At 40.3% G+C, this 20294-nt stretch overlaps 1 protein-coding gene and 1 long non-coding RNA gene across 5 annotated transcripts in view; one reads left to right on the forward strand and one right to left on the reverse strand.

The window, feature by feature from the left end:
• The window catches only part of PTPRB (protein tyrosine phosphatase receptor type B), a 120179-nt gene extending 112575 nt beyond the window's left edge, over positions 1-7604 (forward strand). For all 3 annotated transcript variants that reach the window (XM_012441335.3, XM_012441336.3, XM_012441338.3), the window contains 2 exons: positions 4927-5047; positions 6192-7604. In XM_012441335.3, the coding sequence (XP_012296758.2) occupies positions 4927-5047; positions 6192-6214 (144 nt within the window). In that variant the 3' untranslated portion in view covers positions 6215-7604. The remainder of the gene's footprint in view (positions 1-4926; positions 5048-6191) is intronic.
• The window catches only part of LOC110567216 (uncharacterized), a 70152-nt gene that overhangs the window by 6217 nt on the left and 43641 nt on the right, over positions 1-20294 (reverse strand). The window contains exons 1-3 of one of the 2 annotated variants that reach the window (XR_010342972.1): positions 11324-11439; positions 5060-5211; positions 1972-2129 (exon numbers count right to left, since the gene is read on the reverse strand). This is a non-coding gene — a long non-coding RNA (uncharacterized LOC110567216). Of the gene's footprint in view, positions 1-1971; positions 2130-5059; positions 5212-11323; positions 11440-20294 lie in introns of those variants that run through there. The other variant, XR_010342971.1, reaches the window with a different exon arrangement.

Below are 20294 nucleotides of genomic sequence, written 5' to 3' on the forward strand. Positions count from 1 at the left end.
CTTTCACTTAATGGTGTTAGCAGCCACTGATGACCTCTGCCTAGCTCTGTTATTTCATTAAAGGTTGCCGAATTATATTACCCTGTATCATAATTGTTATCCTTCAGTTTTCCTCCACAAAACTGTGCATTTCTAGAGGGTGGGAACCTGTTTTCCTTCTCTATGTCCTCGGTATTTTTTATGATAAATGAATGAAGAAACATCCTACAATTACGTTGCTAAAAAGCATTAATATTTGTTAGTTTACTGTCACTTTCACAAACTCAAACCCTAATTAATCTGTAACTTGGGGAAGAGGAGGTTATCATATTGTAAATAGTCTCGAATTATGTGTATTTGTGTGTGTGTGTGTGTGTGTGTAGGCTGTCTAGTAATTGTCAGAGGATTCTTGGGCCATCTATCACTTCCATACACCTACCCCAAACTCATGATGCATTTGACAACCAGGAGGGACTCTACTGTCAGTATCACTGGCTGACTTTCAGAGCAGAGGTAACACAATATGCAAAGCTCTTTCTCCTTAGAAATAACTCCGTCTTTTCCCTATTCTGTTTTCCTTTTCCTCCTGCCTCACTGAGGATGCCGCGGCTTAGTTCCTCAGCTTGCCTTCTCAATGTTTGACTTCACCAAGGTCTGTCTTCAAGGCACCGCCCTTTCTCTCAATCTTCATCTTTTTGTAATATTTTCCATTTCTGTACAGGCTCATGTTACCCAAATCTAATTCTGCCTCCACAGACGTGTAAGTACATGACTACCAGAAGGATGCTCCCCAAAGCCTTACAGCCATCTCACTTCAAAAAGATCAAAGCCAAACTCATTCTCTTTCAAAAACCGAAACAACAAAAACATTCCTCCTGCTTTTGCTCCTTCCAGTGTCATTTAATAGTATTGCCATCCACGTGTTTGCCCAAGCCAGGGAGCTGACTTCTTATATTTTTTAAGGGATGGCATCTCATTATGTTGCCAAGACTGGACTCAAAGTCTGTGCTCAAGTGATCTTCTATGGTGTGCTCTACCACACCTGGCATGCTTACATGCATGGAGCTCACATGCATGGATATGTGCATTTATCTGCTTATTATTTCTATTTTCTGTTTATTCACATAGTGAGACAAGTGAGACAAGATCTCACTATGCTGACCAGGCTAGACTCAAATTCCTGGGCTCAATGGAGTGGATTTGTTTTCCTCCAGTTCCCACATCCAAGCAGTCACGAAGTCCTTTCCTTCTCTTTGTGCTAGCCCCTCACCCCACTGCCACTGTCCCCACACAGCCCTTTATCAACTCTCATTAGCCCTGCTAATGAGTAGCCTCCTAGTGGGTCCCCCGCCTTCAGTTCTGCCCTAATGATCTTTCAACCACCCCTGCCACCATCAAAGTTCCCTTGCTGACTCTGTCAGCTCCCTGCATAAAAATCATGAAAAGCTCACCATTGCTTGTAAAATGAAGTTCAAACCCCAACCTGCGTATAAGCCTCTTCATAACCTGGCCCCAGCTGACTCCTCCAGCTTCATGTCATCCTACTAGACACCACCAGTGGTTAGGGTCTGCCAAATTAAGGAAGGTTTACCCACCTGGGCCAGAATCGACTTTGAGTCTTTCCATCATAATGAAATAAACATTACAGTAAGATAAACTTTTCTCTTTCTCTTTTTTCCCAAACAAAATTCCAAATCCTATCCAGGTATTAGGTTGGTGCAAAAGTTATTGTGGTTTTTGCCATTAAAAGTAATGACAATTACTTTTGCACCAACCTAATATCATCTGTCTTGCTTTAAGTCTCTGCTGAAGTTGAGTTTTTACAGGCTCAGAATCCCTGGTGCCAGCTGGCATTTAGTAATGCAAGTGGGTGCAGAGGGGTGTGATCCATGGCTAAGTCCCTGTGGGTGACTGTTTCAGCAAAAGATGGAGGACATTCGGACCCCCTGCATTATTTTTTTGGGTCTATAGTGACAGTGAACTTCAACTTACCTCTGTCTTTGCTTGAGACACAAAGGGATGCAGGTCTTCACAATTTTTGATGACTATATCAAACAGCAAGCATTTCTAAACAAAGAGGCATTCGTCAGGGGACTTGTGAGCATTCCTCCTTCTTTTATACTGCTTTGAGGGAAATTTGCAGCTTGACCCTGAGAGAAACATTCAGAGAGCAATAACTTGTTAAAGAATAATAGATGATAGTCACAGTCTCAATCTCATTTGCTTCTCCTGAGAAAGAAACACTGAGATGTTTTGGATGAAGGATCTCAGGTTCCATTTGGGGTATTGTTTGAGGTGTTTCCCATGACCCACGCGACCAGCATTTTAGCTGCACTGCACTTCTCACAGTTTCCAGAATATATGTGAAATGTTATGCTATGTTACCCTACTTCTTTGCTTGAATTCTTATAAATATCCCCTCTTCTCTTTAGCTTGATAGTTTCCTCCCCTAAAAGTGAACTTAATGGCTTTCTCTTCTAGATGAAGCCTTATACACAATTCTATTTTATGCTGATCATCTTATAGGGATTTGTTCACTTAATACTAAACCATGCCCTCAGGGATCACAGAAGACTGTAACTATGACACTGTAAATAATATCTAATAATGTAAATATTGATGAAATTGAATGGAACTGAATGTGTCAATACTCAGCCAAGCCTTCACCAGTTAGCAAAAAATTATCTTCTGTGATCTGAGGTTCATATGTTAGGCTTTGCCTACTTTTCATTAAGAATAAAATGAGAAGCACATTAACAATCTCACCGTTTTAGTAGTAATCATTTTCAAAGAGACATTCTGTTGGGAAAAGAAGAATCTATATTTAAGGCAAGGCAAATTAATAGACATTAACTAGTTTCAAAGCCCATGGTGAATCATTGGTAAAGACTTCATTAATAGGCCACAGCACACATGTACTAGAGTTCATTCACAGCTAAGATCCCAAAGTAATTTAATATCCCAGTAGAACTGAAAATATGAATTATGCTTTGGGTGGTAGAAAATGGGGAGATGTCAGTCTGTAATTCGGTGGATCCTTTTAAGTTAGCATAAAGAGAGACTGCTTTCTACTAACAACCATTCTCTGGAGAGTACTTTTCTCAGGCTTTCAATATTATTGAGATTGTGTATAACATTCATAATGACAAATGTCTATGAGCAGAAAAGCAGAGAATAGTTATCAGTATTTATTGCAGGCCTCACTTCTTATTGATTTGGTTGTTTAAAATATCCTTATGTAGGCTGAGCACAGTGTAATCCTAGCACTTTGGGAGGCCAAGGCAGGAGGATGGCTTGAGGCCAAGAGTTTCAGACCAGCCTGGGCAACAGAGCAAGACCCCATCTCTAAAAAAACTTTTTAAAAAATTTGTCCAGGCCTGATGGTGCACACCTGTAATCCCAGCTACTCAGGAGGCTGAGGTGTGAGAATCACTTAAGACCGGGAGTTCAAAGCTGCAGTGAGCTATGATTGTGTCACTGTACTCCAACTTAGGTAACAGAACAAGACCTTGTCTCTTAAAAAAATTAAATGTTCTTATCTATTGATTATACCAGACCTACCTTATATAGTCCCATGGATAGATGACCAGGCTAGCTTCCAATCAGGGACAATATCTAGTGCCAATCCATAAAAATAAGTACCTGTTTACTTAGTAGGATTGTTAATGAGGAAAGATTGAATTGTTCTACTTTGTATCTCAAACCTCTAAAATACTTTGACTGACTGCACTGATTGCTTTAAACACAAGGTCTGCAAATATTTTCCCATATCTTTCTGACTGACATCAACCTATATCCTTTAATGGACAAAGGCTGCTAGCTCTAAGAGACCATTGCCTCCTTGTTTAATAAACAGGAAATCTGGGATCCCAAGAAGCCTGATGGCTCAGCCTAGGCTGGCTAGAGGCTGCTGAGAGCCCAGTCTCCTTCACTGCTCACAACTCCCTCTGCGCAGTTGCTATATCAGCAAGGGAAGGTTTCACAGACATCCATGTCCTTATAAGACAGCTCAGGGAGTACAAGGAAGGGGGCCCAATGCACAAGCTTGGCTGCCTGTGGCTGAGACACAGTGGTCAGTGGAGGTCTTTATGGTCACCAAAGCACTGACTCTTCTATATTTATTTATATTTCAAAAGTAGTAAATTCTCAAATAGCTGACAGGTGGGTCTGTCCTCACTCCGTAATCCCTGTAGTTCTCTGCAGTCAGCCAGAATCTTTGAGCTTCTTCCATGTGGCAGACTCAGATGCTGAGAGAGCAGAGACGGATAAGACACTGACCTTGCACTCAAAGAACTAACAGTCCAGCAGGGTTTCTTGTACATACCTCTTTTTTTTTCACTGTATTCCCAGAATAAAGAAAACAAAACAGCAGAGTATGCACTGAAATGATTTTCTCATTCAGTAATACAATGAAATTGGGATTCATCTATGAAAACTGGTGTAGTGAAAAAGACATGAACTTTGAGGTCACAACTCCAAGAACAAATCCTAGGACCCCATTTCTTAGCTGTGTGACTTTGGAGAAGTTACCTAACTTTTGAGCCTTAGTTTATGCTGATCATTATACTTACTTCACAAGGTTGTCGAAATCATTAAATGAGATAATGTATGTAAACTACATAGTAGCGTTTGGCATTTGTTCATCTACTGAATTTGTGCAGGACCTACTATGTACTGCACGTAGGTGCTCACAGAACACACCACATATATATACATAAATATTAAAAGAATGAAAAATGCCACCTCTCTACCCATTACCATTGTTCTCTTTTCAGTGGTAATAAAAGACAGTCACTCTTTTATTTATCAGAGACCATTAGCAAAGTGATGACCAAGAAACTTGCTAACTATATACAATCCCATCATTGTCAGTATTTTGTTAGAGTGCCTCATCTTTCTTCTGCATGCGAACAGGCCCTCCTCTGACATGTCTCTTCTTTTCCACAGTGTCAGTATGTCTACCTGCATCAGTGTGTAAGAGATGTCCTCAGAGCAAGGAAGCTACGGAGTGAACAAGAAAACCCCTTGTTTCCAATCTATGAAAATGTGAATCCAGAGTATCACAGAGGTAGGCACTTACTCACTTCCGAGTTCCCTCATCAAGATATGGTCGATGTGGTCAGGCACAGAGGCTCACATCTGTAATCGCAGCATTTTGGGAGGCTGAGGCAGGAGGATCACTTGAGCCTAAGAGTTTGAAACCAGCCTGGGCAACATAACGAGACCCCGTCTCTACAAAAAAAATAAAAAATAAAAAATTAGCCAAATATCCTGTGTAGTCCCAGCTACTTGGAAGGCTGAGGGAGAGGATCACTTGAGCTTGGGAGGTCAAGGCTGCAGTGAGCTGAGATCACACCACTGCACTCCACTCAGGGTGACAGAGCAAGATCCTGTTCTCAAAGAAAAACGAAAAAGATTCTAACTGGACGCAGTGGCTCACGCCTGTAATCCCAGCAATTCCTTGCCATGTGGACTGTTATCTCTATAAATCAGATAATCTTTCTTTGACAAACATTATTTCACATGCTTTTATCTCCATTTCTAAATGATCTTCAATTGGCAGTGTCTCCCAACCTTTTACTTAGTTCTCTGTTCCACCCAGCCTAGCCAGTATATTAATGAGTTAAAAATCTACAAAGCACAAATAAAGAGCCACTATTTAGAGGAGTCCTTTGTAAATCAGATAATCATTTGGTATGATAAATAATTACCCCCTAATTTATCTGTATAGTCATTTAAGGTTTTTGTATTGGAGATTCCTTAAGAAGCTTCAGGATAGAGTGAGTTCTGAGGGATCTGGGAGGTTCCTTTGTCTTGTTTTGACTTGTCTGAGAATCTTTAATCTTGGGCACCTCTGAAAGAAGCTAACTATGGTATAGAAAAGGTTCACCACCAGGCACTGAAAGCTAAGATTCAGGTCCAAACTCGAACTAACTAGCATTAACAAGCTGTGTAACCTAAGTAAGTTACTCTGCCACTCTGGGCCTATGGCTTCATCCATAAAAACAGAGGAGATGGGCTAGAATTACTAGTCCCTTCCAAGTCTAATAATCTGTGTTTCTAAATGGAATGACCTGGTCCCCATAGGAGTGGTCTCACCTTAAACCATGTTGAGCTTTATTCATTTCTGCTGGTCTTTCACATTGGTAATTTTCATAAACCACTATGACACACCCTGCTGCAGCCTCTAATTTCAGTGTTCTTCCTTTCAGATCCAGTGTATTCAAGGCATTAAGAATGTACCTGAAGAGCTCCTGGATAAAAATTATTCACTGTGTGATTTCTTTTGTTTATAAAAACTTGCTTCATGCCCTACAGAGGTGCCAGCTATTTCTGTTGATACTATGTATAATTTATTAATCTGGAGAATGTTTAAAATTTTATATAATTTAAAGGTAACAGATATTATTGTACATAGTTGTATTTTGTAGTTTCTTCTGTAAATATGTTTTTCATAATGTTTAATATTAAGCTTTATATAATTCTATTTTTCCACACTAAAGTGTTCATGACTTGTTCTACATAAACTAATTCAACCTGTATGACAGGACTACTGGTTAAATGCATATGGAGGTGGTGGCAGAGACAATCCCTTAGGCCATGTTTTCTACCTGATTTGATATTCACTGGACAGGATAAAGGGCAAGGCTAGAGAGAGCAAATACTATGGCTAGCTTTGTTGCGTTGCTGTCCCATGAATCTCCATAGCCAACAGGCATGTCCTAACATGCTACTAGGACAAATGTAACAGTCAAAAATAGGATTCGTGGGAGAAAAAAGAATTAAGCAGTACCAAAGCTGAACCGGAGGGCTGAACTAGTTGCTCTCTCTCCCTTCTCCTACCAGGGATTGAAGCCAAAGGGGTCTGGGATCATGTAACTTGCAGTCCAAGCCCAGGATGCAGGGTTGAGGGTTCTGATTGATTGATTGATGATTGATAGAGAATAATTCCAAACGAAGTGATGAATTCCTTTTGTTAAGAAGATGCCAGCTGTACCCAGACCAGAAACAACATGCAAAGCACTAACTATAGTGATTAGAGATTCTTTCACTGCATTCATGGTGTGGAGTGTGAACATGCACACCCATACTGTAATGTATTTATATTGTCTCATTTTCAGTAGTCTCCATTCCCGGAAAAGTCACAATTATCCATTTCTACTTGGTTTCCCATTAAAAGAATATCATGGTGGCAGATCGTGCCCCTGATTAAAAAACTTAATTGCCAATAGTTTCATAGAAATGACTACAAACATAATATGTTTTAAATTTAAAAAAATAGCATGAACAAAAACAGTGGTCATTAATAAAATTTTCAAAACTTTAGTAAATCAGTGAAGTCAAAATGTCAAGTAGTCACCTAAAGTTGCATTTAATAACAAAAGGCACTACATACTGTACCAAGTTTATCTTCAATATTTGTGCCTTACTTTGACTACCACAAATTCCAGTGAATCAGAAAGTAGGCATTCCCTTCATCAAGGTCAGTTCTGAAAGCATTCCTGGGAAAAATCTGAAAGGCATTTGTACGGAATCTTCATAGATACCTGAGAAGATGAGCTGGAGATGTTAGCCTTTTTCATGCTACAAATTTTTCTGTAATAAACTTGGGAATTAGAGGTCAAGTTTATTTGTTGATGGCACAGCTTCATTTGCAGAAAGAGTACATTTCTTTTCAAAGTCTGAATTTCTGTAACCTACCATAAAGTCCCCTAAGTAATACGATGACTGTAATTGACATAATAATTGAAAATCATTGACTATACCTAAAAGAGTTATTTATAGTTAAATAACTCTATACCCAATCTGGAAAATTTTCTAGGGTTATTTGAAGTTTACAAAAATGTGAAGCATAATAATATTTCAAAGTTCCACAGTTTCACTGTGCTCAATGCCCTTGTGAAATAACAGTCTTAGGTTCTGATTCTCTATCAGGGAGCTAAGCGGATCTTCTGGAAATGAAAAGGAACAATGTATGCATAAGTGCAGTAGATGTACCACCAGCGAGAAAATAGAGGTCAGATTTACATGGTGCGGCATCTATGAGAAATAAATCACCTTTCCTGTATTGAAAAGGAAAAGCAGAAATAAACAAAGGAGAATTTTACACTAGTATTGCTTGACGCAAAGCACATTGATGCCTGGAAGGATACATTCATTTTTGACTTTTCATTCACTCAGAAAACTTTTAGTAAGTGCCTGCGACCTGCTAGACACTGTTCCAGAGACTATGCAGTTCTACTCATATAAAGAGACTCCTCATAAAGTTAGGACTATTGTTACTACCTTGAATTGAGCTTAAAAGAGGGCCTCATCAAGGGAATGGAATAACTGGTTTAGAGAGGGGTCACCTTCCACAGGTCACACACTGGCAAGTGCTAATGCTACTTCAATAGCAAACCTCTGGATCTCGAAGAGAGAGCAATTAATTGGACAAACCAGGAATTAAAACCATAAAAAACCTATACGTCTGTAATAGTAAATAACACTCACATACCCTGGCGACATCAAGGGTATTATCAGAATTATGTAAATAGACATGACAGGAAAACATTGTCGGTTCTTTTAGTCTACTCCAGGAAATATTTATTCCTACCCTACACCCAATTTTAAACCTCCTTAGCAACAAATATTTCACCATTCTTCTCTCCTGCTCCCAGGAAGACTAAATACATAATTGATCTATTTATTAAATTAGGAGACAAAAAAGTTTCTCTTGACATTCAGCTCTATTGGATGTATTTTCATTTAATTGCATCATGTGTTATGTCTTGGTAAACACTTCATTTCCTGTCTCAGTGGACATCCTGTCTGTGCACCTGTGCAGTACACTTCAATCATCAAGGCTTCAAAGTGCTTTTGAGCTATCAAATCTTGGGAGAGTCCCATCTAGCATCTTAATAATTACTTTTCCAAGTTCTTTATAATTAACTCCTTTAACCTCATCTCATTAAATCAATTTTGTATTATCATTTTGTTGTTCTCTGGAAAGCAGCCAGTTGTTCAGCTCTTGGAATCAGAATTTTCAAAGACTCACTTCTCTTATCTGGGCTTGCACATATTTTTCCTAATTCTCCATCCCTTAAAGCTGAGTCCCTCTGTTTCATTACTCACCCCACTCCTTCCAGTTGAATATGTTCATTTTCCCAGTTGAATTTAATTTTTATCTACTGTTCATATTATCTTTTATACCCATGAGGATAATGTCATAGTCCTTTCAGGTTCCAAATTATCAAAGAGTTGACCATAATTTCCCTTTTTTTATTTTTTTGAGACGTAGTCTTGCTCTGTCACCCGGGCTGGAGCGCAGTGGTGCAATCTTGTCTCACTGCAAACTCCACCTCCCAGGTTCAAGTGATTCTCCTGCCTCAGCTTCCTGAGTAGCTGAGATTACAGATGCCCACCCACCATGACCGGCTAAATTTTGTGTTTTTAGGAGAGACAGGGTTTCACCATGTTGGCCTCAGGTGATCAGCCCACCTTGGCCTCCCAAAGTGCTGGGATTACAAGCGTGATCCACTGTGCCCATCCAATTTCACTTTTAAATACTAAAAGGGACAAAGCATACAGACATTTTGAAGTCAGTTTTATCTGGAAAGGTCTTTGATTAATTTTGTAATTACCTCTCAGAAGAAAGCCCAAAACAACATGTGAAAATAATATTAAACCATTTAGCAGATGTCCAGCAATACAAAAATAGACCTCACATGCTACCCTTCACATGCTGATTTCTCCTGCCTTCGTGTACAAGGATCCAGTTTTTTATGTTAAATATTTTCCTTACCTTTTGCAATAAAATTATTGGCCATATACTAAATTCTCATTTACTTAATTTTCTGGGAATGCTTTGAGGTTGGAATCCTGAAATCATAAAGCTACCAGATCTGCACAACAGCAGTGGAAGCATCTGAACCCTAACTCTGGGACACTCTAGAATTTTAGTTCACAAACATGAGCCAGACCAAACCTGACCTGGTGAAAATCAATAGGTAATAAGCTGCTTGTTTGTGATAGCAGTTCAAGGGCTTTCTGTGTTCCATTTCTTTGAAGAAATGAAAGCATTGTAACTGATTAGCCAGGAAAGAGTGGAAATAAAGAATAGCTGATCTTCCTCAAGTTGCAGTGAGCAAGCCCTCAAGCCTACCTCATTCCTGAAGAGTTGAAGGAGAAAATGCCCTACTAATTTTCTGCCCTGCTATTTTTAACGTGAAATTTAAAATTACATCAGGTATTCAAAGAATGTTCCAAATCAAAGGAAAAATCTATAAACCACGACTGCAGAAAGCAAGTGAATAATACAAAAAGAAAATATTTGTAAGAGAATCTAACCAGACATCATCAGGAAGATAAAATGGCACCTCTTCTGCGTGGACTGGGTGTGCTTGGACGATTCTGTCATACGTTTCTATTACTGTTGCCCTTTTGAGGATTCACTCTGACTACGTTGGCCAGATGATTTAACTGATTAAACAACTGAATCAGTTATTTTGCTTTTTGAATTGACCAGATGTTTAACTAAATGTACTGGGTTTGGCATTTTAGACACACTGCCTTAGATTCTTGTAGTGCATGATGACTTTGAAAATGTTTGGCCATTTTAGTTAAAATGCAGGATAGCATTTGATGCAGCCATGATAACAGGAAAAATCTGTTCTGTTCTAAAAATGTTTCTAGCAATAGAAGTATTTCTGGCTAAGAGAATACTCTTGACTTGTAGGGAGGCTCCCTCGGAATAAATGTATGCAACACAAATAAGGCATTTTATTTTTTAAAAGATTATCTATATAGATGCACTTATTAAATAAAGAAATTGTTGGTGAATACTCCAAAAATAGAGACTTAAGTAATGGAAATAAGAGATTAACAGGTTTACCAAAGATTATTTTTATAACCTGTATGCCAATTCACATGATCTTATATAAGACACCAAAATAAGTTATTCAAAACTGTGAATAATGTCAGACAAATGCAATGTGTCCCTTCTAGAACAGTCATAAGAAGGATTGGTATAGCTGTTTTAAGAAATACTATCCTCACGCTAAAAACAAACTTTCAGTTATGTTGAGATATTCTAATAGCTGTGTGCGTAGATAAGAACTCCATCAAGAAAGGAACACATGCAACTACGGCTTTCAAGTTTGTGGTGGAGTTTGACAGCATTCCATCTGTAGGTTAGGAGGAAAGTCTGCACCAGCCTTTGTGGAATGTCCGAATCTCCCACACTGGCAAGAGGGTTCACCAGTGCTCTACTGGAAGACTATTTCTGGTTTTCCACGCAGGACCATTGGGCTTACACATTCTTCAAGAACAAGGACCAAGTCTTTGATCTTGTCTCTACTCCTACCTTGTGGAAGTCAGTTCACAGCTCATAGATCTTCTACACACTTCTTGAAATTGCTCCGGTATGATACTTTGGATGGTAGGTAGTCAGTGCCCAATAATACTGTTGTCCATGGAGATTAATCTTTTAATCTCCTTCATTTGTGTGAAGCATAAAGCATGTAAGTAAATACAGAAACTGAACTTACTATGTTCTATAATAGAGCACTTTTATGTTTTTAATACCATTTATTCTCTAAAAATCCAGTTAAGATGGCAGTAGATGATTCTATTTTTTTATACGATAGCATCCACCTACAATATTGTGTTTCTAACTAACTCTATTTGAACAAAAATCTTCCTTAGTCTTTCAATTTAAATTATGTAGTTGCTCAATATATTTTTATATTTGTAACTGGTCAAAAAAATCTATATAGCATCTTGCATTCATTCTCACTAGTATAGGAATAAAACTAGTTTGTTGAAGGAGAGTGTTCTGTCTTCTATTCACCAGCTCCTCATTTATCAATTTTTGTCATCCATCTGTTCAGGAGAAAGGCCAAAAGTGACTGCTTTTAAACAAGAAAAATCTTCCAGGACATTATCATGAAGAACATAGTTGTCTTAACCTTTAATCCTTTAAGTACTGAGTTGGTTATCTACAGTATTGCATACACATAATGCCTCTTTTCAGTTCTTTACTTCATTAATAACCGAAATGTCATCTGTTACCAACAGTGTTGGTGTACTCTCAGAGGTACTGCCCTGGCTGGATTGCCACTGAGCCCTTCAGAGACACCTCACACATTTGCGAACAGTGTGACATTTGGTAAAGGCCGCAGTGCCTATTTCCAGAGTTATAAGTTTGCCCTTTTGCTTCTTTCATATTTTAGTGGAAAGATCAGTGTCCTTCACAACTCCAATATTTCATTTTTCTATAACCTGCTCACAGAAACCTTTCACTGTCTTTTTTTTTTTTTTGAGATGGAGTTTCACTCCTGTTGCCCAGGCTGAAGTGCGATGGCATGACCTCAGTTCACCGAAACCTCTGCCTCCCAGGTTCAAGCAATTCTCCTGCCTCAGCCTCCCTAGTAGCTGGGATTATAGGCATGTGTCACTACGCCCGGCTAATTTTGTATTTTTCGCAAAGACGGGGTTTCTCCATGTTGGTCAGGCTGTCTCGAACTCCTGACCTCAGGTGATCCACCGGCCTCAGCCTCCCAAAGTACTGGGATTATAGGCGTGAGCCACCGCGCCCAGCCAGAAACCATTGTGCCCTGCCAGAAACCATTGTTTTTTTAAAAAGCTCTGTAGCAGATTTACAAATAAAATAATTAAATCAAAGCAACCCTTCCTTTTAAAACAGTTTCTGAATTCAAAGTGGGTTAACAAAATAAGTTGACCCATGAAGCTAGACTTTCTTTTTCCAAAGTAGCTATTTGTTTGACAGAATTTATTCTTAAAGAAAAAGAGAGGATTGCAATTTGAACTAATCACTTGGTAATTTTGCTGATGTATCTTCCATAATCATAAAATGCTCGAGCTGCAAGGGCCAACTTGGGATCAAGAATGTAGGAAACCAAGACACAAGTTTAAAAGCAATACAGCAAATAAAATTTCAAAATATAAAAAGAATAAATAAAGGTGATACAGCAAAATAAGATAATGCTGGAATCAAACCTGGTTTTCCTATTACTCAGGAGGAGGACCCGTCCATATGTACATACAGACAAATAAAAATGCTGCTCATTGCCAGCAAAGTAGTTCACACTTGTAATCCCAGTGCTTTGGGAGGCTGAAGCAGGAGGATCGCTGGAGGCCAGGAGTTTAAGAAAGCTGCTCAGAAGCCAATGGACACAATAGCTATTTCCAACACTAAGACGGAACTGTCAGTGGAACCTTCAACGTTTTGCATGGTTAATCCTTTTTTGGTATCTCTTATGTCTGGAAACACCCATATATTAAACAAATCTCAGACTGTATTTAAGAGTCATTCCTGAGCAAAAGTCATCACAACCTTAAATCTCAAATAATATCACATATAAAAGGAAAAGCAGGATTTTCTAACACAATACTACTATTAGAAAACATTATTGAAACCAATTATATCAAACTCTCTAGAATCCAGAAGAGTTTCTACAGCTAGATTTTCAGAGAACTGGCAAGACTTTTAATGCTGCTGATAAAAGGAGCATTCATAATAGAAGAGTAAAAATTAGCTGGTAGAATTTAAGCCTGTCATAAGAGAAAAGCACACTGGGATGGCTCTATATAGAAGTTAACAAACATTTACCTCCACACCAAAAGAGGCAACAAACCCCAAAGGCCATGCTCACTAAAATATCTCCCGATCCAGCACCTTTCAAGGAAAAATTTACTATTATAATAGAGAATTATTGATATGAATGAAGCTTTTTTCTAAAACTCGTTGTGACAATAACTTCTCCTTTGACCAAAACTTTAGTTAGATTCCTCAGTGTCCTCTGCCTGACTAGAGCCATCCTTGGGCTTCCCTCTCTGTCCTTATAGACTCCAGTTTAAAGTCAGGTTAGTGAAAATCCCCCAGCCTAGGTACCTTACCCGCCCTTGATATTTTATCACCCTGGCCTGCCTTCAGCAGGAATTCCCTTTACCCTTGCTGTTTCCTCTTCCTCTTAGTAAGATTTCATCCGCTGACCTCCCATCCCACTCCTGCTTTAAACAGAAAGGTTAATTTTCCTTCTTTATTTAATCCCCACTTGTCCTTGCTGAAGTTGAAATCTAATTTCTCTCCCCCACTGTGAAACCCCACTGCAGATGTCCTTATACTTATTACTTACAGTCTCTCTTAAATAAAGCCTGCCTGTCTTTAACAAGTGTCATGAATAACTGTTCTTCAACAATTTTAATAATGCAACAACCTTTGTGTAAATTATCTTAATATAAAATTACTTTCCGCTTTGGCCCCTGGAAGAAACTTGGCATCTATTTCAGTCTTGTTTGTTTGTTTGTTTGTTTGAGACGGAGTCTTGCTCTGTCACCAGGCTGGAGTGCAGTGGCGCAATCTTGGCTCACTGCAACCTCCGCCTCCTGGGTTCAAGCGATTCTTCCGCCTCAGCCTCCTGAGTAGCTGGGACCACACAGGCACGTGCCACCATGCCCGGCTAATTTTTTGGTATTTTTAGTAAAGACAGGGTTTCACCATGTTGGCCAGGATGGTCTCAATCTCTTGACCTCGTGATCCACCTGCCTCGGCCTCCCAAATTACTGGGATTACAGGCATGAGTCATCGCGCCTGGCCTATTTCAGTCTTAAGAAAGAGTTGGCAATGAAATACGTTTCCTATCTCTATTATCCTGCTGCAAATCATTGGTAGCCAAGAAGTTTCTGTATCTTAGGGCTTGCCAAAGAGTTCAACAACAACAACAAAAACCACAAAAGCTGACAATACAACCATAGAAACAAAGTGCAATAAGAGTGGAGAAGTTCAGAAACCAGGGAGTATTTCTAAGTCTACGCTTTAATCGGATAATATCATTTGTAAGACATATAAATTTAAATTTAAATTTAAAAAGTTTGAGACTTCTTTTTTCCTAAAGAACTTTCTAATGACCACTAACTTAGTCGACATACAAGTTGACATTTCTCCCTAACTCAGAACAGAGAGCAGGGAGAGGAAAACAACTGTCTACCCACAAAGAATAACACATCAGCAATAAGTAAACGTAAGCCAGGAGGGAAGGAGAGATAACATGAACGTTCCTACCTTGCTGTTCAGGCTTTGGTGGAGAACAGGAGAAGACAACTGGAGAGTAAAATTTAAGGTGAGAATCAGGTCTGAAAGAGCTATTAGGAGTCTTAGACCTCTTGTAATAGTAGAGGGTTTTCAAATTCAACCCAAGAGGAAGACATTCCAAGACCTGTTTAAGAGGGGACCAGAAGTTCAACCTCTAGGATGGTCATTAAAAGCAGTAACATTTGGAGCAGGGGTCCCCAACCCCTGGGCCATGGATTGGTACTGTTCCATGGCCTGTTAGGAACCAGGCTGCACAGCAGGAGGTGAGCAGTGGGTGAGAGAGCAGGACTGCCTGAGCTCCGCCTCCTGTCAAATAAGCAGTGGCATTAGATTCTCACAGGAATGCAAACCCTTTTGTGAACTGCGGAGGTGAGGGATCTAGGTTGAGCACTCTTATGAGAATCCAGTGCCTGATGATCTGAGGTGCAACAGTTTCATCCCGAAACCATCCCGCTCCTTCCACCACCCCTCAAGTCCATGGAAACTTTTTCTTCCACAAAACTGGTCCCTGGTGCCAAAAATGGTTTGGGACCACTGATTTAGACAGAGCCTTTTACTTTTAAAAGGCACCCAAGGTACTAGGAAATAATCTGTATGACAAACTCCTGTGACACGAGCTTACCTAGATAACAAACCTGAACCAAAAGTAAGTTTAAAAATAATAATAAATAAAAGGCACCTGAGGCTATCTTTTTGAGTGCCTTCAACTGCCATACCATATAGATAATAAATATCCTCACTTTACAGATAAAGAGGTAGCAGCACAGAAAAGACCAGAGCATGGCCCAAAAGTTAGCAGAATAGGAATAGCAGCTAATGCATATTATGCACTAATTGTGTGCCAAGTGTTCTACAAGTCTCATCTAATTCAACTCTTCATACAACTCTTGTTATTACACCTATTTGGAGACAAAGAAGTTGAAGCTTAAATAGACAAACTAATTTTCCCAAGACCATCCAGTATTAAAGCTCAGTTTCCAATATGAATCCTTCTGATTACAAAATGTGACCTCTTCACCTCTATGCCCATGTATCTCAAAGTTTGGTCCTCAGACCAGCAGCATCAGCATCACTTGGGATATTGTTAGAAATGCATATTCTTAGACAGCATTCTCCAGTCCTATTGAATAGGAAAATCTGGGGATGGGAACCAGCAGTCTGTGTTTTATTAACAAGTCTTCTAGGTGATTCTGATGCATTGTATTCAGTGTTGAGTTTGGGCAAATTCCCTGCTCTGTAGATTCTCATCTGTCAAATTTAACTCTTTGAACACTCCCTGTTTGACAAAGATGAATAGTAATATGTAATATTTTTGACCTAGCACATAATAAGCACTTAATAATCGTTAGCAACTAGTATTACTATTATGTCAGGTTCTACTCTAAACTGCTTTACCTGCATTATCTCATTTAATTCTTTTAAAACTAAAGAAACTGGAGATTATTTCATTGTAGGAGTGAAGAGAGCTTCTTTGCCCTCTGAAGATTTGCTGAAAGTCAACTGACAAAAGGCAAATTAATAGAAGAAAAGACATACAAATTTATTAACATGCTTCAGGGAAAATCAGAGTGACTGCTAAACAACCCAATGTCGTATAGAAGCTTATATGCCATTTTTCATAGAAGAGAGAGAAGATAGGGAATGTAGAGACATCTTTTGAGGTGCAGTAAATCATTACGGAGAATGAATGGACCTGGGAAGTTGAAATAGACATTGCAGGAAGGTGAGAGGCAGAGCTGCACAGAAACAAAGTCTTTTTTTTTTTTGAGACAGAGTCTTACTCTGTCACCCAGGCTGGAGTGCAGTGCTGCAATCTCGGTTTACTGCAACTGCCTCCCAAGTTCAAGTGATTCTCCTGCCTCCGCCTCCCAAGTTAGCTGGAATTACAGGTGTCTGCCACCACGCCCGACTAAGTTTTATATTTTTAGTAGGGATGGGTTTTCACCATGTTGGCCAGGCTGGTCTTGAACTTCTGATTTCAGGTGATCTACCTGCCTCAGCCTCCCAAAGTAGTAGGGTTACAGGTGTGAGCCACTGCGCCCAGGCAAAAGATTGTCTTATTATGCAGATGAAGTCCTTCAGTTAATCTTTTGGAGCAGCACTTGAAAGAAGAGATTAAAAGTCTGTCTGGGCATGGTGATGACTCCTAGTCTCTTTTCTTCAGTGGTTGATCTCTGGAGAGATTCTTAGGGAGGGGGTTTTAAGACCACTGAATTTCTTTTGGAAAGCTTTCTTGATCAGATAAGGAAATTCCAGAGAGTCCCTCCCTGAGCTTGGGGTTGTAGAGAAAGGGGAGGAACACAGTTAGACCTTGATTCTGAAGCAGCGTCTAAGAAATCTCAGCATGTCAAAGCACCAGCCTTTGGGATATCATTTTCTGAGCCAACATAATCTTATAAACGAAGAAACAGAGGCATACAGAAAGTAAGTAATTCTGCCCTAGGATAGTCAACCTAAAGAAAAAACGGAGACAAAATTAACATAAGTAGAGAGTTTATTTGGGCCAAGTTTGAAGACTGAAACCCAGAAGCATAGACTCAAGTTGCCCTAAATATATGCTCCGACTTTACAGCAGTTACAAGTGGGCTTTTAAGGGAAAGAACGGGATACAGGAGAAGACACAGCCAAAGAAAAAGAAAAAAAGAAAGAAGAAGAGACAATTCCTTGGTTGTTTACCAAGAACTGACATTAAAATAACATAAGCTGAGAGATCATCCAAGATGGCCACTTAGGAGGAAGTCGGGATTGCAGCTCCGAGAGAAGGCGCAGAGGGTGAGTGGACACCGCATTTCCAGACAGATTTTTACTGCCCACAGACCAGGAGATTCACAGGAGGAGAAGCCCCATGGGTCGCCAGCACCGCTGGTTTGAGCAGCGTGGCCGCTCAGCCTACGCCCTGGGGCGGGGGGCAGTGGCTTCTTATGCAGAGCGAGAGAGACAGAGTTCCCTCTGAGCCAGCAAGGGGAGCTGAAGCAGGGAGTCAAGCCAGGAGATCCCCAGGCAAGGACGCGCCACGAATCTCAGAGCTGCTGCTTCGGCTGACGCAGCGGCACACAGGGCAGCGGATTTTAACTGCCCACAGACCAGGAGATTCACAGGTGGAGAAGCTCCGCGGGTTCCCAGCGCCGCTGGTTGAACCAGAGCAGCCACTCGGCCTGCACCGGGGGCAGGGAGCAGCGGATCCTTGAGCAAAGTGAACAAGACTGTGTCCCCTCTGGGCCAGCAAGGGGAGCTGAGGCAAGGAGGCAAGCCAAGAGATTCCTGGGCAAAGAGGGCCCCACTGGAACACGGCTGAACCCGGGACGGTCCAGCTCTGTGGGGGAGGGGCGTCCTCCATCGGGAAACACCCTGCAGTTCCCGGGGCAATTTGCTGTAACCAAGACAACCCGCCACTACAGAGACTCCGTCACTACAGGGGTGGGCCACCATAGCGGAAGCAGTTCTAACTACAACCATATGAACAGGACTGCAGGGAAGCTCACATGGAAGCTGGGCGGAGCCCACAGCAGTTCAGCGAAGCCTCTGCAGGCTGAGTGTGACTAGACTGCCACCTTGTGGGCAGGGAAAACGGTAGCAACACAGCTGAAAAGCATAAAGCCCTAACCCCCTGGGCCAGAACACCTGGGGGGAAGAAAAGGGGGTTTATGAGTTCAGCTGCTGCAGACTTAAAATTACCAAAATCAGAAAGACAGCAACTACAAAGTCAATAGGCGGATAAATCCACAAAGATGGGAAGAAACCAGTGCAAAAAGGATGAAAACACCCAAAACCAGAACACCTCTCCTCCTACAAGGGAGCATAACTGCTCACCAGCACGGGAACAAGATTGGACGGAGAATGAGTGTGATGAAATGACAGAATCAGCTTTCAGTAAACGGATAATAAGAAACTTCTGTGAGCTAAAAGAATATGTTCTAACCCAATGCAAAGAAACTAAGAACCTTGAAAAAAGACTTGATGAAATGCTAACGAGAATGGACAACTTAGAGAGGAATATGAGTGAATTGATGGAGCTGAAAAGCACAACACGAGAACTTCGCGAAGCATGCACAAGTTTCAACAGCAGAATTGACCAAGCAGAAGAAAGGATATCAGAAGTCGAAGATCAACTCAATGAAATAAAACGAGAAGGGAAGATTAGAGAAAACAAGGTAAAAAGGAATGAACAGAGTCAACAAGAAATATGGGACTACGTGAAAAGACCTAATCTACGTTTGATAGGTGTACCTGAATGTGACGAAGAGAATGCATCCAAGCTGGAAAATACTCTTTAGGATATTATCCAGGAAAACTTCCCCAACCTAGCAAGGCAGGCCAATATTCAACTCCAGGAAATACAGAGAACACCACAAAGATATTCCTCTAGAAGAGCAACCCCAAGGCACATAATCATCAGATTCACCAGGGTTGAAATGAAGGAGAAAATACTAAGGGCAGCCAGAGAGAAAGGTTAGGTTACCCACAAAGGGAAACCCATCAGACTCACAGCAGATCTCTCAGCAGAAACCCTACAGGCCAGAAGAGAGTGGGGGCCGATATTCAACATCCTTAAAGAAAAGAACTTTCAACCCAGAATTTCATATCCAGCCAAACTAAGCTTCATAAGTGAAGGAAAAATAAAATCCTTTGTGAACAAGCAAGTACTCACAGATTTCATCACCACCAGACCAGCTTTACAAGAGCTCCTGAAGGAGACACTACACATAGAAAAAAACAACCAGCACCAGCCACTCCAAAAATGCACGAAATGGTAAAGAGCAGCAACACAATGAAGAATCTGCATCAACCAATGGGCAAAACAGCCAGCTAGCATCAAAATGACAGGAGCAAACTCACACATAACAATATTAACCCTAAATGTAAATGGACTAAATGCCCCAATCAAAAGACACAGACTGGCAAATTGGATAAAAAGCCAAAACCCATCAGTGTGCTGTATCCAGGAAACCCACCTCACATGCAAGGATACACAAAGGCTCAAAATAAAGGGATGGAGGAAGATTTACCAAGCAAATGGAGAGCAAAAAAAAGCAGAAGTTGCAATTCTCATCTCTGATAAAATAGACTTTAAAGCAACAAAGATCAAAAGAGACAAAGAAGGACACTACATAATGGTAAAAGGATCAATGCAACAAGAAGAGCTAACGATCCTAAATATATATGCACCTAATACAGGAGCACCCAGATACATAAGGGAAGTTCTTAAAGACTTGCAAAGAGA

Source organism: Aotus nancymaae, unplaced genomic scaffold, assembly GCF_030222135.1.
Source record: "Aotus nancymaae isolate 86718 unplaced genomic scaffold, 86718_ANA_hifiasm-v0.15.2.pri h1tg000016l, whole genome shotgun sequence".
NCBI classification, from domain to species: Eukaryota; Metazoa; Chordata; class Mammalia; order Primates; family Aotidae; genus Aotus; species Aotus nancymaae.